At 43.4% G+C, this 24,837-nt stretch overlaps 1 protein-coding gene across 1 annotated transcript in view; it reads right to left on the bottom strand.

Annotated features, from left to right (window-relative positions):
* The window catches only part of hlcs (holocarboxylase synthetase (biotin-(proprionyl-CoA-carboxylase (ATP-hydrolysing)) ligase)), a 103,087-nt gene that overhangs the window by 50,413 nt on the left and 27,837 nt on the right, over positions 1 to 24,837 (bottom strand). The window contains exons 9-10 of the mRNA XM_080748903.1: positions 23,963 to 24,142; positions 13,347 to 13,645 (exon numbers count right to left, since the gene is read on the bottom strand). Of these exons, the coding sequence (XP_080605029.1) occupies positions 13,347 to 13,645; positions 23,963 to 24,142 (479 nt within the window). The remainder of the gene's footprint in view (positions 1 to 13,346; positions 13,646 to 23,962; positions 24,143 to 24,837) is intronic.

Genomic DNA, 24,837 nt, shown 5'->3' with positions numbered 1-24,837 from the left:
CACACACACACACACACACACACACACAGGGGCGTCACTAGGGGTAGGAAAGTGGGACTGAGTTACTAGGGCCCAAGGTGGTGGAGGGGCCTTAGTTATTTTATACTTTAGCTATTGAAAAATAGCAGATATACAAGCTCACAGCGCGGCACCGAGTGCCGCGCTGCGAGCTTGTAGATCTGCTATTTTTGAAAAGTCGTGAAAATGTGTGCAAATCTTTGAATATATGTATTTTTTAAGCAAACATTTGTAACTCAAATTTTGCTTCTGGGTGGGTCCCTGGAACTCAATATTTTGAGATGGGGTTCCGTGCCAAATTCATACCATTTTGGGGGTCCTTTACATGAAAAGGTTTGAGCTCCACTGACATAGAAACACAGGTTTTTTTTTTAAAAACCTCAGAAGGATTTGAAATATTCAAAGCGCGGCACTCGGTGCCGCGCTGTGAGCTTGTATATCTGCTATTTTTCAATAGTTAATGCACAGGGGCCCGCAGTGAATCCTTGTACCCAGGGCCCAGAATGTGGTGCAACACCCCTGCACACACACACACACACACACACCGTTTTCTCTCTCCCCCCTCTCTGAAGCCAGCAGATCCTTTTCCCTGGTACAAGGGGTTTGTATTTTTCACAGGAAACAGGACCCTAATTCCATACAGTGTCAGTTTGGATTTTGGATTCGCTGTCAAAACAAACAGTGATTGCCAGGTCCGTCGTGTCGTGCCCCCCCCCCCCCTCCCGACAACTGCAACAGGTTCCACTTATAGAAGAGAAGCCTTGTTCCCCCCAGTGTTTATCTTCATCCCCACTTCCAGCCCCGAGGAAGGTGTTAACACCATTAAGCCCCCACTGCAAGTGTTCTGTTTACGCACCCGGCCGGCGTCTCCCAAACGCCATGCTGTTTTCACAGAAAGGAACGGAAAATGGGAAAAAAATTGCCATTTTATAATTATGAAAATCAGGCACACTTTGGAGAAAAAAAATTTAAGAAAAAAAAAAAAGGCCCTTGGAAAGACGGCCGGGAGAGAGAGAGAGAAAAAAAAAAAAGAAGTTCTTCCCCAAAGCCATGGAATTAAACGTGGTAACGCAATTTTGTTATTCATTCGAAATATGGATTAAAAATGTCCATATAACATAACCATAACGGTTTCTGCACTGTAGTGCAATCTGGGTTTTTTTGCACCCCTTTTTGAGGGGGTGTGGGGGGGAAGGGTGGGGAAAATTTAAGAAAAAATAAAGGCCCTTGGAAAGACGGTTGGGGAGAAAATTAAAAAAAAAAAAAGTTCTTCCCCAAAGCGATGGAATTAAATGTGCAACGCAATTTTGTTATTCATTCGAAATATGGATTACAAATGTCCATAACAGGGGTCCATAACGGTTTCTGCACTATAGTGCAATCTGGGTTTTTTTGTACCCCTTTTTGAAGGGGGTGGGGGGGGTGGGCGGGGGGATGGTGGGGGTTGGGGGGGGGGATAAAGAAAAGAAGGAGGATATGAAAATGAAAGTGGACCCTTGGGTTGTTGGGTTGGAACCCGCGGCTCTTATGGAGACTGAAACCCCACAAGTAGGAAGTGCCTCGCTCCAGGCGCCAGAGCAGGAAACGCGCTATTATAGCTCTCAGGTGGTGTGTGCGTGTGTGTGTGTGTGTGTGTGTGTGTGTGTGTGTGTGTGTGTGTGCGCGCGCGCGCGCGTGCGTGCGTGCGTGTGTGTGTGTGTGTGTGCGTGTGCGTGTGTGTGTGGAGCCGAGTGGTGTTAAGGGAGAACGCCAGAGCCTCTTCTCCCCGTGTCGGTTCACAAATAAACACTTCCACCCATGCTGCTGCTAGCGCTAGCGTTGCAGCCTAGCAACACCGATCGTCCTCCATGAAAAACATGCAGCGCAGGGATGTGTGGCGGACACGACGCCACCTGCACGCCGACGACACCTCACTGTTAATTTCACTCAAGATTGACTCGATTGACTCTCGGCGAGGGAATTAAGGCTCAGTTTTTACTGTCTTAATTTCACTCAAGAGGAGTTCGATTGACTCTCGTCAAGGGAGTTAAGGCTAGGTTTTTACTGTGTTAAGAGAAAGGGCTGCTGATTCTAGTGTTTTGACGGCAAAGCTAGCGTATGCGTTTACTTATCCGAGGTGAATAGGTGGAATGTATTCCCACATGGACGCTGTGAACCTCAGTGTTAATTTAAACTGGAGAATGCAAATGAGTTTATACTCTTTGGAGTAAAATTAACACTAGATTTTACTGTTAGAAAGGGTTACTTATTTTATTTTTGTGGTATCATTTAGTGAAAAGATGTTTGCCAATTACACACACACACCCGTGCACGCACACGCACACACACACACACACACACACACACACACACACACACACACACACACACACACACACCATTTCATATTTTCCAATTCATTGTGGAAATATATTTTGACAGCCAGCTTAGTTGTGTTAGGTAAATAAAATAAAATAAACATACAAGTTACTACTGTGCTCGATGTAAAAATGTTGTGCTAATGTTGTTTGCATTACAGACGTAAGATGAGATACTGTATGACAAGAGCATTTTAAAAGCCAATCACAGAAAAAAACTATTCATAAAATGCATTAAGTGGACAATTATTCATTATCCTATAATTAATTCCGTCCAATGCGGCCGAGTTAGTATTCCAGACTCGCTCCGGCGGACGGCATTGGGAATCCAGGTCGGCTGTGTGACCTTGTGCGAAGGCTGCGCTCTCCCCTTACAGACCGTACGGCGTACACCCTAAAACTCTGACACAGAGAGTGCTCTCTCCTTACCGACCGTACGGCGTACACCCTAAAACTATAACACAGAGAGTGCGTGGGTCCCTAACGGAGTGTACAAATGCAACCAAATGGGCCCTCACAAGTCAAGTCACATTTATTTATATGGCACATTTAATATGGAAAGCGCAGACTCGCTTGTGCTTAATGTGCAGATCTAGAACTCTGAGAGAGTACAAATACAACCAAATGGACCCTTATGGGTCTGGGTCAATTGAGGCGTTTAGCAGCCGTTGTTTAACCAGAGAGACCAACAGTAAGTGAACCCATACATCACATGCAGAGAAACAGTGTTAGTGCCTCAGTAAATTAGGATCATAAATAAACCAGGAACCTAGCGTTTGTCTAAACAATAAAATATCAAAACATAATAACGTGTACTATAGGACAGTGGTTGTCAACCTTCTCAGGCCGCGACCCCCAAAATAATCATATTTTAACTGGGGACCCCCCCCCCCCCCCCCCCCCCCCACCACCCTACAAGCATTAAGAGTTGAGGCATTACATTTTATATAACACAGTTCCATTGTGAAAATAGCCGATCTACATGCAGCGCGAGGCGTTGTGAGCATGTAGATCGGCTATTTTCTCAATGTTTGCCTCTAATATTTGACAACAATGTTTAATTTGACATTTTAGTGGTATAAAAAAGTCCTTAAATTGTCACTGTAGAAATGTGCAGATACCCTCTATAAACTTAAACTTTATGTTGGTTTGTTTACTGTTGAGTGAGAAAACAATGTTGCACATTTAAGTTAATCATCTGGGGACCCCCCAAAATAATTTGTGGACCCCCACCTGGGGGGTCGGGACCCCCAGGTTGAGAACCACTGCTAGTGCTATAGGATGTCAGGTATGGGTCTGTAACTCTCAGAGTGTACAAACGGAACCAAATGGACCCTATTCTTGGGGTCCATTTGGTTCCATTTCGTACGCTCTCAAGAGCTCAATTCAAACAGAGGATTTGCGTGGGTGCGGTAGCCGGTAGCTGGACTCACGACAGACAAGAATTGAGATTCCAGTTTGGTGGTGACCTTGTGAGAGCCTTTTATTAGTGGCTGCTTTGCCAAACACGCTGCTAAGACCCTGAGCAAACACCCAGCCTTCCAGGACGCTAAGCCCCCCCTCCCCCCCCCCCCTACCATCCAGGGACGTGCTGGCCATTGGGAAAAGCGGGACAACTCCCGAACGGCCGGTTCATTCCCGGCCGGTCCAAGCCGGCCATTAGGAAAAATAAATAAAAATAAAATGTCGGCCTTCCTTCCATTTTGGGGGCTGGACGGCCAACAAAGTAAATCGTCACTGTCGGGCAGAAACCTCGTATCTCCAAGTTTCAAATTCGTAATTTTTTTCGCAAAGCAAAGCCCTGCTTCATCATACAAGGTAGTGCAAAGGTAGTACAAAGTAGTGAAAACAGAAGATCTACAAGCACACAACGCCTCGCGGTGCGAGGCGTTGTGTGCTTGTAGATCCGATCGGCTGTTTTCACTAGTTTAAATCATTTTTAAAATGATAAATACAAAACGAACGGTTTCCACCCGACAACGACGAAATATAACTCATGTAATTGGCCCACTGGCTTGTCACTTGTCATGATCTGAAATGGCAAATCTTTGAGTTGCAGCAGCACTACAGAGAGAGATCTCTCTCTATAGCGCGCAATGAGGGCCTCTGCAACTCTTTTTCCCGGGCTGAATCAGGGGCCCAGTACGTCCCTGCTACTATCAATACCAACCCCCCCCCCCCCTCGCCGTTAGTAAGCCACCGCTTAAAGACAGCCTTTGTCGCTGCCCATTCAACACTTTAATTACTAATTAAAGCTTTCATTCCAGACTTGTTTGAGGAAGATGTTGAGGTTGAAGAAGAATTCTATTGTTTGGTTGTTGTTTTTGTCTCCTTTTTTCCTCTCTCTCTCCAAGAGGGTCTCGTCTGTTAAGATCTTTAGGAATTTAATTAGTCGGGCTTATTAACATGAAATGAGCACCCGAGACGTGAGTGATAAGTGCGATGACCGAATATGGCTAGTGCGAAAACAGACGTTTAATTAAACTCTTAAAATGATGACCAAGAAATGGAGTAAAAGGTTAAGATGTATATTTTACTTTATATTATTACTACATACAGTATGGACTTTTTATTATAACTAACATAATTTGCACTGCAAATATTCAAGCTATACTAACTTATTGAAACTGGGAAAGCATCCATGTCATTTTAGATTTTAACGCTATCTACAAGTTCACTGTGAGTCACTTTGGAAGTGTTAGAAATATTCTGACCCAAAATATTTTCAGGCTAAATACATTCTCCATTTTTAACAAAAGAAAAAGATTGATAACTACTGATATAGGAGGCATATTTACTGTGGAATTGGCCTATGGAACCGTGATGACATGATAATCATAAATAATACACTGAGTGTTATTTTGACTCAGAGTGTGAACACTGTGGATTTTAAAGTCTGTAAAATCAAGTAGTCAGTACTTTTTTTCTTTCCTTTCTAGATAGCCGTCTCCTTAGGAATGCTGTTCTCACCAGTTCCTTCATTATTATCATATATTATCATATCAAACGGGAATCATTCTTGTGGTTCTAATTGCAAACCCAACTTATGGCCAGTCTGAGGTTTTTGCCTCTTGAATTTGAAATGTGTTGGTACTTATATTATGTTACCAATAAATGATTCATTCTGTTAGGGTATATTATCCCTGTGTGCTAAAACAATACAGACACCATAGACATCAAAGGGGGCTTGAGCCCCTGCCCTTTTATCCATCTGTAAAAAGCGTGCCCTCTCCAGACCATGAATGCAGTTTTTACTATGGTGAAAGAAAGGCAAATGCCCCCTTTCCATGCCATACCTGAAGGCAGCGTTCAAGAGAATTGCCTTGTCCAAACTCTCCTGAACCTGAATGCAACATCTTATGTTGAAAGAATTGCCCTGTCTGTGTAAAAATCAAGCATCTAAAATAGCCCAGTTCAAATGTGATTATTTTGGGGGGTCACGGCCTGAAGAGGTTGAGAACCACTGCTCTGTAGCACTAAAAGAACAAAGACATTTAACCCTTATAACAGCTCCACGTGGCCACCTGAGCAGCCTTCTGCTGGGTGACGCTTAGGGCTGTCACGATATGACATTTTACATGACGATAAATTGTCACTCAAATAATTGGCGATTAACGATTTAATTGTGTTTTTGTCGTTGACAATTACATTTCTGTTTGGCTTTTAGGCTTTGAAGTTGCACATGGCAGATATGACACATAACCTAAATATACAAAGAAATTACTGACATATTTGACAACTTACTACTTAAAAAATTACTTTGATAGTGGAAATAGCCGATCTACAAGCTCACAACGCGTCGCGATGCGACGCGTTGTGAGCTTGTAGATCTGCTATTTCCACTATTTCGGACATTTTTCAACATTCACGATTATGACGATTATGACAAAATAATTGCGATAATGTCAAATAATCACGATTAGACGATTATGTAATAATTGTGACAGCCCTAGTGATGCTGAAACTGAATGTAAAAAAAAAAGAAAAAGAAAAAAATCTGTTACAAACGTTCACTTGTATATATTCAAAGACTTACTCAAATTGTCACCACCTCAAAGCAGATCTACAAGCTCACAGCGCGGCATGATATCTGCTATTTTCCAATTGTTAAAGCATGAAATAGTGTTTAAAGCGGTTAAAATGTAGAGTTACACGGATGCGTTCCAGGTCTTAATGGGATCAATGAGGTCTACATTATCTTCATGTGAAGATGCCATATGGCAGCCGTGTCAGATGGTGTCATGTTGGAGAATAGCTCTGGTCCAGAGCGTCAGCTGCACTGACATTCTGGACCAGAGACAGTTGGAGAACAACATGGAGGAGCTCAACAGCTTCTTCGTACCACAGGGGTGCAAAATATCACCTCAACACTCACAAGAAACAAGAAACACTGAAGAAACTAGACATTTGTGTGTGTAGTGTAAAATTGCGGTTTGCTGCGAAAATATATTTCACAAAGTCACTAGTACGAATATCTCTCAAAAAATAAAGTGATTTGTTTCTTGAATTTTAAATGTGTCAGGCAGTGAGTCACGCAGTCAGTCCCCCCAACAAGCACATGGAAGGAGTAGGACATGCCACTGCAGATGTTCAGTACTAGTTTCAGCATTGTATTAGCCTACTCTGTTTAATTCGTTAAAATAAGTTGCAGGGTTGTACAGTGTCAAGCAGCCATACATGAACCGCCACCTGTGTGTGCACTACAGTGCTTTTTTTTTTTTTACGGCTATAGCAGTGATTCTCAACCAAGGACCCCCGGTTTGATCTCTGGGACCCCTCATCTACACTGTAGATGAGGACTGTATCAGCGCTGATCTAACTCTGAGTGTACAAATGTACAGTTCAATTCAATGTTATATGAGATACTTAAATGGTTTCCTGTGGAAATAAGCTTAGTCTTTTCTAGGATCTCCTTTTAGTAGACCTTGTGCCAGTGAACTGTACTGTCATGAAACTGTACCTTTTCCTATGCAAACTTCTAATAAAGTCTTCAATCAATCAAAAAAAAAAAAACAGTCACAGATACTTTTTTTAATATTTTTTTTCCCCACGATTTTGTAACCCACTTTTTCACCCAGTGCCAATTGCTTCCGCTGTAATCCTGGGCTCTGCTCTCCCTCTAAATGAGTTGAACAAATGCAGACACAATGCTTGTACACAAATGCAGCATGAAGTACAGTATTATAAATGTGTAATGTTATGGGTGTATTTGCCAAGCATTGATAGGAGCTATTGTACTTGCATTAAATAGATGGAATAGAACGGATAATGCAGCAATATTTATCCAGTTCTCTTATATGTATTATTAAAATGACACTTTGTGGAAAGAGAGCGCAGACTAGCAGTTCATTTCTGGCAGCGCTCAGAAGTCAACGCCGTCGCTGAAAACCACCGCGCAGAAGAATCCACTCTCAGGAGTTTCATTAACAGTGAGGATTGTACAACAGTGTGCACACGGATCTAATTAACCCATTTAGGCCTAGGATTATTGACTGCTTTAACTATTGAAAAACTGCGAGCTTGTAGATCTGCTATTTTTGAAAAAAAAAAATCATGATTTTTCTTTGCAAGTCTTTGAATATATCTATTTAAAAGCGAACATTTGTAACTCAAATATTTGCTTCTGGGGGGTCCCTGGAACAACATATTTTGAGATGGGGGTCCGTGGCTAAATACCTGTAATTTTGGGGGTCCTTGACATGAAAAAGTTTGAGAACCACTGATTTAGAGGAAGGATTTAGTAGTCGGGTCAAAGATCGGGTCAAAGATATTCATATTTCACGATTTTTCAAAAATAGCAGATCTACAAGCTCGCAGTGCGGCACTCGGTGCCGCGCTGTGAGCTTGTATATCTGCTATTTTTCTAAGGTTAAAGCATACAATAATGGTTAAAGTGGTTAAAATCTAACGCGCCCCGGGCACGTTCCAGGTATTTGAGAGTTAATCGCGGCTTGTATTTGCTTGATTCACCTGTCTGCTCCTATCCTGCCACAGTGAAATGAAGTCTAAATTCAAAACACATTTCAGAGGCAAACGTGATTCCGTTGCATTAACGTTCCACTCAATTCATTCTGTCCACGCGGAATTCCTCATTGCTCCAAAGAAGATGGAACCAATTTGTAAGCCCAGTTTGCTTCTAAACCTTTTAAAGGAAGGTCTGAGCGGCGCGTCGATAATTGTTATTAGCTCAACAACCACCCACGATCAAACCTCCATTTCCTATGTCGTGTGTGAGATGTGATTTAAAGCGGCAGGTTCTCACTCCCCACCGGGGGTCCTTGAGGGGGTTCCAGGGGGTCCCCAGCAAGGCCAGTTAAAGGAGTAGTTCACCCCGACAATTAGATTTCTTTGCGACATTGTTTTTGACTTAACAGTTCTACTGCCAGATGTATTATTTATTTATTGGGGCTGGTGCCAGCAAAAAGCAGCTTACCTTTGCGATGTTATAGAAAAAGATCTATTGAATATTTCCAAAAGATTTTTTTTTATTGGATCTATTATATGTGTACTTTAGCCAAGCTGGCAACAGAGGGCAGCCTTATGCAAAGAATGAATGTGAATTGGGCCGCTCCGCTTGCCGTCCATTCAGAGCATAGAAATGCATTTTCTAGAACAGATTCACAGAAAACAGCAAGGAAGTGATTTGGGACTCCATTATTGTTTACGGGCGGTGGAAATTTTAGAGCAGCGTTACGGGAGATGTTTTTACTGTACACGGCGGCGCGACCAGTTATCAACTTACAGTCACCAAAGTAAGTAAAAGAACAAGCATTCGAATTGGCAACGAGCTAGGGTCAAAATTGGGGCGAACAGGAACGTCCGAAGCAGTAAAAGAGTTAATATACTCATCAAAACATATCAAAATCAGATTAACCGGTGCGACCCTACGCTAATATATCGACACGTTGTGAGCTTGTAGATAATTTTTAAAAACACGCACGTACATGTACGAGGGTCCACTCCCTGGCACAAACATATTTTCCGTGGCCAAATACATATTCATTTGGGGGGGAGGGGGGGGGGGGGGTCCTTGACATGAAACGTTTGGAAACCACCACAACCCTACCAGCACAGAATCCAGGACAAGAAACTAATCCAGAAGAGGGCTTCCTTAAGAATAATATCGTGTAATCAAGCCTGTGCCGGACATCTGGAAATGTAAAAAAAAAAAAAAGAAAAAAGAAAGAAAAAAATTAAGAGTGAAATCAAACTGGAGACAGGTTTTTTTTTCACCATTCACCCTACTTTTGTTCCCTTTACAACCTTAATGACAACACTGTCACGTCCAATCAACTCAGCGCCGCTCCACAATCCATTTTTCAAACTTTATGACAGCTGTAATCGCTCCCACCTGTTGCCACCATCCTGCTTCATGAATGGCAACTTCCCAGTGCTCTCTCTCTCTCTCTGTGTGTGTGTGTGTGTGTGTGTGTGTGTGTGTGTGTGTGTGTGTGTGTGTGTGTGTGTGTGTGTGTGTGTGTGTGTGTGTGTGTGCGTGTGTGTGCAGGGGCGTCACTGGCGGTGGGGGGGGGAGTGGGTTACTAGGGCCCAAGGTGGAGGGGCCTTTATTATTTTATACTTTAGCTATTGAAAAATAGCAGATATACAAGCTTGTATATCTGCTATTTTTGAAAATTTGTGTGTGCAATGTGTGCAAATCTTTGAATTATGTATTTTTTAAGCAAACATTTTGTAACTCAAATTTAGCTTCTGGGGGGGTCCCTGGAACTAAATGTTTTGAGATGGGGGGTCCGTGGCCAAATACATATCATGGTGGGGGTCCTTCACATGAAAAGGTTTGACCAACATTGACATAGAAAAATAGAATAATAAAAAAAAATAAAAAAACCTTAGAAGGATTGAAGTATTCAAAGACTTGCACAAATTTTCATGATTTTTCAAAAAATAGCAGATCTACAAGCTCGCAGTGAGCTTGTAGATCTGCTATTTTTCAATAGCTAAAGCACAAAATAATTGTGCGGGGGCCCGCAGTGAATCCTTGTACCCAGGGCCCATAATTTGGTGCGACACCCCTGTGCGTGTGTGTGTGTGTGTGTGTGTGTGTGTGTGTGTGTGTGTGTGTGTGCGTGCGTGCGTGCGTGCGTGCGTGCGTGCGTGCGTGCGTGCGTGCGTGCGTGTGTGTGTAACGGAGAGACAAAGGCCTCTATTAGCTGTAGTTGCAGTGAGGTCACTCAGGCATTAAATTAGTTCCAGCCCCGCTACCCCTCCCACCACCCAGCGTGCACACGCACGCACGCACGCACGCACGCACGCACGCACGCACGCACACGCACGCACGCACGCACGCACGCGCGCACGCACGCAGGCACGCACGCACACGCAAATTACTACATTTGTGAGGACATTGACTTTTTTTCGTTGCCATTTTTAACCACTACGCTAAACTGAAAATAGTCCCGTACAAACACAAACAGCTGGAGGTTGTAGATGTGCTATTTTCGGTGTGTGACGCATCGGTACGCGACTCAAGCATAAATGGCGCGTATACTGTAACTCCAAACTCTAAAACTTAAGCTCTTGTCTAATTCTAACCCCAACCTGAATGTCCTCCTAATTAATTCTAACTCTTAAAACATCTTTTCAAACTATAAAACAATTATAAAACAACCATTCCTCTCCTGAGAGGACCAGAAAAATGGTCCTCATATTCTCATATTTCTTTTTACATTTCGCCCTCATAAGTATAGGAACACAAGTACACACATGCCCGCGCACGCTTGCTCAATGAATTGAGTACCTGAGACGAATAACAAGTCCATATTTTTTTTTATATATATATATTTTTTTTTTTTTGATTTACCAGACTGTAAACCACAAACTAGTCATTTTTAATCTGTTAAATTGTTAATGCACTCCCCCCTCATTGTGTTCAACAGTCTGTTTCAATGTTATCTGCTCCCTTTGTCTGCTGAATATTGCTTGTACAGACTTATACTGTTGTTCCACAAACTGTTGGAGATATGCTGTTTTTCCACTTTCCATAAGTATTATGTCTTATAATTCCTAATATATATGAGGTAAGTAAACAAATCTAATTCAACAAAATGAGTTTTTTGTCTCAGGTACTCAATTGCTAACGCACAGTTCTTCTCAGGGGCGTCAATTGGGTATGGAAAGGTATGGCAGCTGCCATACCTTGGCTACAGGGGGGAAAATTTAAATGTACTTCTTAAAATAAATTCATCATGCCTGTTGCTAAGGTATGGCAACATGACTGGTGTCTTGCAAGACACCAGTCATGTTGCCATGCCTTAGCTTTTGCTGAAGCCGAAACCACTGTTTTTTTCTCTCCAGCCTCCTCTCTCTGCCTCTCTCTCTCTCTCTCTCTCTCCTAGTCTAGTGTTTTCTGCTCTGGTGGAGTGGGTGCCACGGTGTTATTTTCATTCACGTGCCCCACGCTGCCTCCGTAGGGCCACTCAGCGCCACTTATGTCATCACTGTGTCACTTTGCATTCCCAGCCTCTTCAGCGCTCAGCGCGCCGACCGGACCTCCCGCCTGCGCGGCCGCTGCTCCCAGTCTTGCGTAGCCACACAACCGTTACCACGACCTCCCTCGAATGAATGCCATTACACAGTCTCTGGAAGCAACACGTCCCCACATCCCAGACGCAGGGGCGTCAATTGGGTATGGCAGGGGTATGCAGCTGCCATACCCTGGGTCCAGGGGGTAAAATAAAAGTTACTTTTAAATATAAATCCATGAATGTCCCTTTATCTATCTGTGCTGGTTATTAACAAAATAGTCACGTTAACAAGGTATTATAATTATATTCTTCCCATCTTGACAGAACGGTATATTCCCAGGTTCCGCAGGTCAGCTGCACAGATGCAATGCATTATTGTTAATTATTGTGGCACGTTTACTAAACATGCCAAGTTTAGCTGCACTTGAACAACCGTTCCAGGCTGCCATATCCAGCCCAAGAAACCATAGAAACAGGGGGTAAAAAATAAAATGTACTTCTTAAAATAAATGTATCATGACTGTTGCTAAGGTATGGCAACATGACTGGTGTCTTGCACGCGCTCTTTTGCGCGCGTGCAAGACACCAATAATGTTGCCATACCTTAGCTTTTTCTGAACTGACGCCACTGCCCAGACGGGAAGAGATGTCATCTGTTCCTCATTTCCGTTTCACGAAAATATATTTAAAGATATCTTTAAAAGGTATTTTTGAATGACCATTTCTGCTAAGCAGCGAGCTACATATGATTCGATTTATAATCAGGACAAAGATTTCAGTGACCGTAAAGAGCAGGGCGTCATATCCACTTCATCCCTAGATCAGGGGTCTTCAACAGGGGGTCTGGGACCCCTAGGGGCTCCTCAGAGTTACTACAGGGGGGCCGCCAAAACCTTGTGTGATAGGATAATTATTTTTAATCAACAACTTGAACCCTCGCATACACTTGAGGACAACTTTAGACAAAAATAGCAGATCTTCAAGCGCTGCAAGGCGTTGAGAGCTTGTAGATCAGCTATTTTTGGCTAATAGGTTTGGTGTAGAGGTAAAAAAAAAGAGCAGACAAAGTACAGAGTGAAAGGTCAAGTTCACTAAGTATCGACGGTTTAAGATTTTAAGTCGTTAAGTGTCAAACAAGTCTATGAATCTATCTATGAAATCGATGAGAATCTCCATCACACATTTATACAATATGTAGAGGGGAGGGGGTCCCTGTGTCATCTCTCTCTCTGCTAAGGGGTCCTTGGCCTGAAAACGTTGAAGACCCCTGGTCTAATTTTTATTTATTTTTTTCGAGAAGGATCTGTCGGCTATTCTTTGGCTTTAGGCTTACGGTAAAAAAAGAAAATACTAAAATGTATGTCCTAAAAGGTTGATGTCCTCAGCAGTACAGTCATACAAACAAAAGTGTGTGTGTGTGTGTGTGTGCGTGGTTGTGTGTGTGTGTGTGTGTGTGTGTGTGCGTGCGTGCGCGTGCGTGCCTCACCCTTCCAGCAGGTCCATGGTGGTGGGTGTGACGTGTGCGTAGAGCAGCGTGCGTCCCAGCGTGCGTGTGTGCAGGTGCTCTCGGTACTCGTCCACGCTGAACTGCTGCGACCGGGCGCAGCAGCCCTCCGGAGGCTCCGTGACCAGGGACAGCGTCCCCTCCGGACAGCCGGGCGGAGGGAGGTCCCCGCCGTGGGGATCGGGCGACGCCACCAGCCTCAGGGGGGCCTTGGAGGAGCGGATCACACCATGGGGGTCTGCGCGAGCCCGCAGCCACGTCAGGAAGCGGGCCTTGTTCTCCTGTGTGGGGGAAAGGACCATATCACTGTCACTGTCTGGTCAAACCCTCTCAACTCCATTTTTGAGGTTTTTGATTTTTTGGCATAAATCAGGGCTATTGAACACCCTTTACATCTGTGTGTTGGTTAAAATAATATTGAACCAATGGAAAGTAGTAAAAAGCCCTTCGGTCAAAACCTCCCAACTCCACTTGAGCCCACTTTCCCGAAAATGAACATTTTGTAGTTAGGAGGTTTTGGCCCGACAGCAGAGATATTTTATAAAGTCTTCAACAGGGGGTACAGGGAGTTCTCCAAATCTTTATCATAGAAGCTTTTTTTTCCTCCTTATTTTATATTAACTCACTTGAATATGGTTGTTGTCTACCTGTCCACTTATTCTGAGAACTTTAGCCAAAAATAGCAGATCTACAAGGCAAGCTCACACCGGCTCGCACTGCGAGGCATTGTGAGCCTTTAGATCGGCAGTCCATGTACAAAGCCAGCTCAGGTCCAGTTTACTCAGTCTAGAGAGTTTAAGTGCACCAATTACAATCAAATTAGTCCTTTGCCAAGCCCTTCTTGACCAGTGGTTCTCAAAACGTTTTTGTCTCGTGAGTCGTGGAACCCCTGTAAGTAACATTATCAATCCCCGACACCACTTAAAACCTTATATGTATGTCGTATTAGGGCACAGTATCTAAATATATAAATCTTTCCCTCCTAAGATTACACCACGACGCGAGGAGTACATGAGAGAATCTCTGTTTCCATTAGGACAGATTGAAAATAACTATTTATAACCACCCCTCCCCATTCCGGTGGGTATATTCACCTAATATAGCAGATCTACAAGCTCACAACGTTGTGAGCTTGTAGATTGTTTTTAGACCTTCGGGTCAAAATTTGTGTCAAACCATGAACAGGATGGTTTCCAACCTAGACACAGGATATAAATGTCTCGATAGACGTGCAGGGAGACCAAATAGAACCACCCTAATTGTTGACCGTTAGGTCGCAGTTACTATGAAAACCTCCACCGGCTGTCTGCCAGTCTGTCCGTCACGTCACACTTTTCCCCTACTCATATCTCCGCCACCGTTGCCCCGATTCATGCCAAACTTTGCACACACACTCCTTGCCTGCCAAACCACAACCTAATTTCTCACATGGCCCTCTTCTAGCGCCACCATGAGGCTGATTCTTGCAAAACACATTTTTGGACGCTGCGCCTACAGATTTTGCCCTAAAATCACGCTAAACGGTACACAGTATCTCTAAAGTCAACTCATCAACATGGATCTGTCCCATTTCCCATATTCCCTCCTGATTGCCTACCATTGCCTTCTAAAGTTTGTGTATGCGACCTGACGGTCGCTTATCTCCCGATTAGGGAGTCTTACTGGTATAACTCATACTGTATTAACATACTCGGATACAGATTGGACAAAATAATGTGTTATTCATGACATAGAAGTTGCGTAATACTGTGTTAATTCATCCAATTCTAACTGAGTGTGTATACATGTAATCTAACTGGCGTATAACTGCAACCACTTGGTTGCATTTATACGCTAGTTAAATTAACACTGTGGCTTTTGACTGTGGTTTAATCAAGGCGGGAGGGTTGTTAATTAACCCCTCTCTGCCGCCTGTCACTTCTCATTAATCAGCCGGGCTCGCAGAGCCGCTGTGCGTCCGTGGAGTCCACCTAAACGCTCCACACGTGCGGCAGAACTTGACTCTTTGTATACGTTACACCGCGGGACCCTCTAAATGATGTTTAAAATCTATCGGTCACAGCCGCCCTCGTCGCACCCTGCCAGGGGAAGCGTCTAAAGTGAGTCGTATTGTCGCTGCCGGGCAGAAACTCTGTCTCTGTGTTTCACATTGCTTCCTTCCTGGAAATTACTCACATACCGACTCTTTTTAACACATTAAGGGATAGTCTCAAAAATGAAATCTAGGCACGATTATGACAATTTACATGACGATTAATTGTCACTCAAATAATTGCGATTAACGATTTAATTGTGTTTTTTGGCGTTGACAATTACATTTCTGTTTGGCTTGTAGGCTTTGAAGTTGCACATGATAGATATGACCCAAAACTTAAGAAATTACTGACATATTTGACAACTTTACACTTTAAAAAAGAACATTGATAGTGGAAATAGCCGATCTACAAGCTCACAACGCGTCACATCGCGTTGTGAGCTTGTAGATCTGCTATTTAGAAAATAGCAGATATACAAGCTTGTATATCTGCTATTTTTCAATAGCTTAACTCATTTAGTGCCTTTCCCGAGATGTCTCGCGAAATTCCCTTTGATGTCCGCAGTGCCGATCGCGAGATGTCTCGCGAAAAGTAATATATTACTGTAACGTCGGTTATCCTACCGGGTACATGCACGGAAGGTCCCGAGACGATCTCCCTCGCTGATTTATCATCATCACGGATCCACGAGCACAAAATAGTAATCCCATAACATTGAGGCAGACGGGGAATCTCATCTTTAATGTCCATTATCTCCAAACAACACTTTCAAAGCGAGGATGGCAGTAGATGCTCGCTTATATAACACATGTTGAAAAGCTCCGTTCCGCCATTACACAACACCATGTGGACGATGACCGCTTCCTGTGAATGACGCGATGACGTCAAACCGGAAGTGTTTAAGCTATGGACTTCTGGCCTTCAAAATAAGAGACTGGCCGTTTATGGAGCCAGCGAGAGGCACTCTGGACATTTTAATCCGTTAATTTCTGGGGCACAAAATGAGTTAAGTATAAAATAATTCCAGGCCCCTCCACCTTGGACCCTGGTAACTAAGTCCCACTTTTCCCCCCCTTGTGACGCCCCTGCACCCATCTGTTCTACTGTATTTACTTTGCTCACAGTCACACACATACGCGCGCAAATGCACACACAGGAGTGATTACAGTACCGTGCCACACGGTGAAAAGTAATGCTCACTTCTTAACCTGTCTGCTACCAGACAGGGTAGGACAGACGATGAAATCTAGAAATCCCTTCTGTTATCATTCTGTTGAACTCTTAACTCCCCCAGGACACATGAACTCATACACTGACCTTGACTGTTTTTATTGATACCTGTGTTGCTACTTTTCACATTGGATTGGTGCCATCAAGTCAATTTCGTTGTGCACTTGTGTAACTTGTGTGCAATGACAAAATAAAATCCATAAAAAAAAGTGTTTCAATGGAAGGAGCTTCTAAGCCGATATAACAACATAACATATCATCACTGTCGGGGGGAAATCTCATATCTCCATAAATGTTTTAATTGATGTTTTGCTTTGTTTTTTTTCGTAATTGAATGCCCTACTTGTAGTGTCCTACCACAGTGTCACACACAAAGTAGCAAAAATAGACGATCTACAAGCTCAAAACGCGTTGCATCGTGGGTTGTGGGTCATGTTGCACACCGTTGCTGTCGGGTGGGAACCACATATGTCCAAAACTGTTACTCTGCAGCCGAATTACAAGCAAGCTAGTCTCGCGTGGCCAGACTGTTGACTCCGCGATTTGGGAAATGCTCCCGTCAACAGTCTGAGGCACGGAAATAGAAACGATGAGTGCGAGAAAAAGCGGATGTGACGCAACCGCTCCCTTGGTGCAGTAGCAATAACATGTCCTACTGGAAGCGTTAAGTCTCCTTTCAATATTTCTGGGGGCGTTATTTCGTCTTTCTCTGGTGTTATTGGTGTTACCTCCATGATGTTTTCAAACGTTTTCTTAAACTATACACCCATAACAAGAATAGGCCGCTCGAATGACTTTGTCTGAGCTATTGTGTTTCTGTTATGTTTCCAGTGGGACTACAGTTCAGTGCAGCAGTGGTTACTTCCGATACTCGCCGTTCGGGAGCTGCCGTTCCAGACTCTATATAGCATTCGGATATTGTGGAATAGTTGTCTGGCTACGCGAAACTACAAGCTAGCTAATAACTCCAACGTGGTGTGAGCTTGCATATCGGCTATTTTTGGCAGAGACATTGGGTGTAAATAGGGACCTACTGTAGTGCAGAGCCTGGGGGCATTCGGGTCAACTTCAGTATAGTGGGTTTAAGTGTTTAACAGAGAATTTGATCACCAACCGAACAAGTATGTTTAAAACAAGCAAGGTTTTAATTCAGTAATTGAGCACAATTCAACTAATGAGCCATTTAACGCGAGTCCAACGACGCAGAGAACTGACAGGCTCCTCATAGCGTGGGCTTCTCCAAGCAAAGGAAGGATATCGCCTTCCTTCTCCACAAGTCCTTGTTTGTTTGACGCACGGGACGTGCACGCGTACAGGACGTGCACGCGTACAGGACGTGCATGTGTACAGGACGTGCACGCGTACAGGACGTGCAAGTGTACAGGACGAGCTCTGCGGCGAGCCTGGCTTTACCCACAAACCCCTTCTCTGCACCCCTATACGCCCAAGGCCTTTTACGTGCGTCTTCGCAGAGCCGTGTCCGAGGCCCGATTCATACCGACGAAAATAGACGACCTGCAAGCCCACAACGTTGTATGCTCGACAGGGACGTGCAGAGAATGTTAGAGAGGCAGGGAAAGCATCCGTGTCGTTTCAGATTTTAACGTTGGCTATTCAAAATAGCAGATCTACAAGCTGAGAGCACATCACTTCCTGCTGCACTATTTTTTTTTGTAAAACATTTTTTAAATCTTGTACAGCGTTGAAAATGAAAGGGGATATTTTAGAATATTTTAGAATTTTTTTAACACAAATCTTCTCTTCTAGGGGTCCCCCCCAAGGCAGAAAAACCTTTTTAGATGGGGGGTCCGCGGCCAAACACATTTCATTTTTGGGGGTCAAAAAGGCATTTGTAGAATCGGCCTTGGGTCTTAACAGGCAAAGCATGGACCTCTGACACTACACAGTAATCTGGTTCACATAATCTCTTCCCATCAGCCTCAAACTGGGAACGGGATGTTGCGGGGGTCACAGTGAGAATCCATATTCATGGTATAAATGCCCGGATCATCTGCTTTGTGGCATTCAGAGTAGAGCAGTGGAGGAGCACCCCCAAACTGAACCACATATATATATGACAAGGACCACCATAAGAGAAGATTTGTGTTGTAAAGAAATCTTTCAAAAATGATTCCAAGATTACTTTGTCAAGATTATTATAAAAACAAATTTCAAAAATAGCCGAGCTAGAAGAGAAAATAGCTACAAGCTCACAACGTGACGTGAGCTTGTAGCTGGGCGATTTTTGAATATCTAGGTTTAAAGTGGTTAAACTAAGATTTAATATAATAAATAATGATAATATGCTACAGTGATGTTACTAGGTTTTCAATGTAATGGGTCCCGGGACCCACAGGTGGTCATTCAAATGGGTCCCAGAAAAGTTTTATGAGTCCTCAATACAATGTTTTCGAGCGCTGTGAGCTTGTAGATCGGCTATTTTCAAAATGTTTGCCTATTTCTTATATTTATTTTACAATTTGGCTAATGTTTGAACTTAGAACTACTAAAACTACTAAAACATGTGCCCCTAATGAAGTCGGGCGCCAAAATGGCGTCGGACGTCGGTGGAATCAAAACATTGACGTTTCTATCGCCTGTTTAAGACTTTCTACGTGGATTTTATTTGTGTTAACGTACGGTAAAGTAGGATGCTTTCACCCATGAACAATGGTGGTGTCTGTGGAATTTTTAAATGTTTTTCTTTTACCGCGACCCGGTAAATTATTTTAACATGGACTCCAATGGAGGCGCATCCCCGGGACCCCAGGACCATGACATGAATGAGTCCCTGGGCGACTTGAATGAGTTTTTGATGCGGGATGCGCACGTAATGACATCACTGGCTGCTATACTGTATATTGACTCACAGACTTCTGGGGGTCCCCTGAGAACCACTGGGGTAGAGGGGTTGTCCCTGTGGAAAGGGGGGGGGGGGCTCTTTGAAGTTCACTGACTGCAAGCTGCTGTCCTGTATCCACACTGGATGTTGGCATTATGAAACCTTTCTTCACATGGGGACGCAGGGATGGTATAATGTAACCCTAACCCTAACCCTTTTGGGGGTCCTTTTTCCTGCATAGTAAGTGAATGGGTAAGCTGGGTAACCCAGCTGAGTGCTGCCCAAAAAGGGGGAGCAGTCAGGGGTTAAGAGTCTTGCTCAGGGACACATCCACACATTGCTGAGAGCTGGAATCGTACCCGGCACCTCCGGAGTCACCAACCATTCAGCTATGGCCGCCACCTAATATTGTAGCATTCTATTGCTTATTGCAGTGTTTCTCCAACGTTCACATTTCAAGGTCTCCCCTTAACTCTGACAGTGTACAGATGGAACCAAATGGACCCGTTCCATTTGTACACTGTCAGAGTTACAGACTTGTATGGGTCAATTTAGGCCCCCATAAAGCAATCCCTGGAATCCACTTTGAGAACCATTGCTTTATTGTATGCTGGTTAGGTATTCCGTCCGTTATAAATCATCGTTAATCTTATCCTTATAAACTAACGATCAATTAATTGAAAACGAGTTACGATTCAAAGATGAAACACACACGGGGCATCCCGACTGAGAGAGCGTGACCGTGTATAATTTGCAGACAGAACGGGCGAGTACTGAAGGTGGAACAGGTCTGCAGCTGTCTGCTCTCCCGTGTACCTTATAGGAGGGGGGGGGAGAAAAAAAAAGAACCTGCAATCTGGAAGCAATCGCTGGCTTTCCTTTTCATCAGCCTGGTGTTTGTTAACAGAAAGTGTAGGGGGCAGCCGGGGGCACAGGTCACAGCCCTATCCAAACACGCCCAACAATCATAATAATAATCACAATTTGGTACAGTTTTTACTTTCTTTTTTTCCCCCCGCTTTTTTCTAAGCGAAACCTTAGCTCTGATATTCAGCAGAGATGCCAAAACGAGGGCCCCCGAAAACCTCGTTTGGTCACACTTTTCACCCTCTCCACGTGATTTATGAGCACCGGGCTTTAACCCACTTAGGCCTAGAATTATTGAATGCTTTAACTATTGAAAAATAGCAGATATACAAGCTCACAGCGTGGCACCGAGTGCCACCCTGCAAGCTTGTAGATCTGCTATTTTCTCTTTTGCAAGTCTTTGAATATATCTATTTAAAAGCGAGTCTTTAAATATATCTACCTGTATTTAAAAGTGAGTCTTTAAATATATCTATTTAAAAGCGAACATTTGTAACTCAAATATTTGCTTCTGGGGTGGTCCCTGGAACAACATATTTTGAGATGTGAGTCCGCGGACAAATACCTGTAATTCTGGGTGTCCTTGACAAGAAAAGGTTTGGGAACCACTGATTAAGAGGAAGGATTTAGAAGCCGGGCCAAAGATCGAGTCACGGATATTCAAAGACTTTTTTCACAATTTAAAAAAATATATATATATACATATTTATTTATGTATTTAACATGGACAGAGCAAATTAATCAACATGTCAGCTTTCACATCAATGTAAATATGCCAGAATTAGCCATAAGCTAATTTTCATCTGTAGTCCCAGCAAATAGCAGATAGTGCTGCGCTGTGAGCTTGTAAAGTGTTTCAAATTAAATGCGAAGCGGGCACGTTCCCGGTTTGAACGGGTTAACCGATAGCATGGGTTTAGCTACGGGGACAAGCAGAATACACATGTAATGCCCGTGGTGTTTAAGGGTAAGTGGCAGTGGGGCTTTGTTATGTCCATTAACTTAAGGGGACTCTCTTCCACTTTGTCAGAAGAGAGATTGAAAACACATTTCAGGGACAAAGTCAGAGCAACATAACATCTGACTCAGTGCTTTTAGCCTGCTCACCTAAACACTGCAGCTCTGCTGCCTCCTGGTGGAAGCTCTGCAAACTGCAACCATGAAACATTCCCTCTCATAGACTTGACAGGCCAAGGAGTTTATAGTTCACCCTCTAAATTACTTTTTCTAGTTTCCATGGCATGAGTATAGTGCGTGGCCTTAAGGGGAGCAAATGCTAATTTCGTGCAAATCAGTCTAAAAGCGCCAAATTCTGCACAAATGTAGCCCAGGGCTTTTATTTGCTCACAACGCGTCCCCCATCATGTCCCCCTGGACATGATACTAGTATGTCACAGGGATTTACCCCCAATCCTTTCCCTTGATGCTGAGTGCCAAGCAGGAAGGCACTGGGTTCCATTTTTAAAGTCTATGGTATAGGGATGAGACAATCTGAAAATGTCACATCACGATTATTGCAAAAACAAATTGCGACTTACGATATTATCGGTTTATCGCGATAATCAAAGTATCCCCAACATCCATTATCCTGGGGTGGAACGTTTGCCAAAAAAATGCTGATCTACAAGCTCACAACGTGTCGCAACACAACGCGCTGTGAGCAAATAAAAGGTGAATTGATTCCAGTGCACGACGGAGGACGATTTCACGATAAAGGACAGCTTAGTTTTATTTACAACAAGGGTTCACATTTTAGATTGTAATTAGAGAAAAGAAAAGATGAGTGTTAAAATGTTTTCATTTACTTCTTTCAATCGTTTTAGTCCATTTAGCAAGTTTGATTTCAGTGGTTGGGGACATGCGTACAAGTGGCCAAGTGTCTTTTTAGACACAATAAGCCCATCCCCTTCCTTTCATGGTTAGGTGTGACTTATGGGGGCTAGTAGTGTTGCTGTAAATGATAAAGAATTTGTCGGGCTCATTGTGTGTAAAAAGACACATTTAGCCACTTGCACGCATGCCCCCAACTACTGAAATCAAACTCTCTAAAATGGATAAACCGATCTACAAGCTCGTAGCTTGTAGATCTGCTATTTCCGGTTAATGATCCCCATCAAACAAAGATTAGGCAGGGGTCCTGTTCAAGACCCTTGATTACGGCTACAGGTTAAATAAATATTTTACCAATAAAAAGTATTAAAAGAGGCAAAAAAATTACTATGGATTCATTGGGACACAAGCTATTGTTTTGCTTCCATTGTCTGTTTTGGACATACAGTACAAGGTTTCTACTTGACAGCCACAATATTCATACTGTTACTGTAGCATAACTCCAGCATAAACTCACAGACAGACAGACAGTGCCCTCTACTGGTAATAGCTGTCCACAGTACACAACCGCCACAAGCCATCATCACATCCCTTGCCTGGAAAAGAGCAACTAGAGCTCTGTTGTGTGTCTGTCTGGTTGTTTACCAGCCGTAGTGGAAGATTCCCTTTTCCTCAACTCAGGGGTCTTCAACGTTTTCAGGCCAAGGACCCTTTAGTTGAGAGAGAGATGAAGCAGGGACCCCCACAACCTGTTCATAGATTCCATATAGTTTCATCGTTTGACAACACAATCATCAGTGTATTTTGGATTCATGTCAATGTGTGTTTTCAGATATTTAACCACTTGAACTGTCATTACCTAATACACTTGACCTTTTACTCTTTTGCTGTTTTTCCCCTCTACACCAAACCTCTTAGCCGAAAATAGCCGATCTACAAGCTCAAGGTGAGCTCGTTGCGAGGCGTTGTGAGCATGTAGATCGGCATGTAGAGCTATTTTCACAATGGATTAGATCGAGTCAAACTAAATGTAATGCCAACTCCTACAATTCCAAGTGCTTGTGCAGGATGGGGGTCCACAGATCAAATGTGATTATTTTGGGGGTTGCGTACCGAAAAGGTTGAGAACTACTGCTGCAGAGGACAGTCAAAGATTTTTAATTATGAAGATGGTGCAACCTCATTGGATCCACTAGAGTGCAACATTGTACACAAAGCCTACAAAAAGCCTCCTAAGTGGGCGCCGGCTCTGATGGCAAATCTCGCGCACGTCCTGTTTACTGGTGCTATAGATCCCGCAAGAGTGTGTTTACTGGTGCTATAGATCCCGCAAGAGTGTGTTTACTGGTGCTATAGATCCCGCAAGAGTGTGTTTACTTGTGCTATAGATCCCGCAAGAGTGTGTTTACTTGTGCTATAGATCCCGCAAGAGTGTGTTTACTTGTGCTATAGATCCCGCAAGAGTGTGTTTACTTGTGCTATAGATCCCGCAAGAGTGTGTTTACTTGTGCTATAGATCCCGCAAGAGTGTGTTGCTGGGACAGATACAGGGCGATAATAAAGTTGATTTTCTCCTTTTTCTTGTAGCTGATAAAAGCCACTTTAGTATTACAATTTTGTAAATTTTATGTGGCTTGTGAAGATCGGGTCCAATATTTAGTTCAGTGACCATGGAGAAAAATAATAGTTCAGAAACGGGTCTGTTCCGCCCTCTTGCTATCGCCCTCTTGCTATCGCCCTCTTGCTATCGCCCTCTTGGGGACAGTGACACAGTGACAGAGCATGGCTCCTACCTGGCAGGTGGAGAACAGGTAGACAGGGGAGGGAGGTGGCGTCTGGCTGAGCTCACAGCTCAGCCCCAGGGAGCTCAGGATCTCCGTGAGGACCTCGTAGCGCCGCGCGTTGCTGGACTTGAGCTGGTCAAAGCCTTCTGTCGTCACCTCCTTGGACTCGGGGGACATCTCCAGGTGAACCTGTAGTCCAAGCCAGGAGAATATCGTTATTTTAGAAAGCAGCTTGCTTTGTGGCTCGGCACAAGCTAGTGTTGATTTTGACAGCAGATGTTGATTTGAGTTTTTAGTCATGGTCTTTTGAATAAAATTCTGTTTAGTTTTAATCATATTTTAGTCATCTGAAATGTAGGGTTAAGGTTTTAGTCGAGTAATTCGACTAAATCTACACTGCCCTACAAAGGTAGAGTGCAGTAACTACGTACACGAATTTCACTGAAAAAAGGGTTTAAAAGTGTTACAGCTGATCAGCCAAGAGAGATAAAGGCATTTAAGTGATATTACACTGATTGCATATCTGTTCTTGAGCTAATTGTTCATCCCCCAATATCATGAAGGCTAATTTGACCTTTGGGCGACACAAATACAGTATGTTCGTGTGTCCGAAAACGTAGTTACTGCACTCTGCCTTTGTAGGACAGTACAGTTGATTTTGGCAAAGCTTGTAGAGGTGACTGAATTTCCGGTTGGGTTTTGGGATTTATAGTCCTGGGACCAGTCACGGGTGTAGGACAATGCAGTCTCGGGTAAACCATACATAATTATCCATTTGCATGCGTGCCCCCAAACTGTGGGCATGCATGTATCATCATTAATTTGTTAAAATCACAAAAACGATAGAAAGAAGTAAATGAAAACATTTAACACTCATCTGTTCT

This window comes from Nannobrachium achirus, assembly GCF_963921795.1.
Source record: "Nannobrachium achirus genome assembly, chromosome: 19".
Taxonomy (NCBI): Eukaryota; Metazoa; Chordata; class Actinopteri; order Myctophiformes; family Myctophidae; genus Nannobrachium; species Nannobrachium achirus.
Note: the sequence above shows the minus strand (reverse complement) of the source record. Positions and strands in the feature narration are given on the sequence as shown.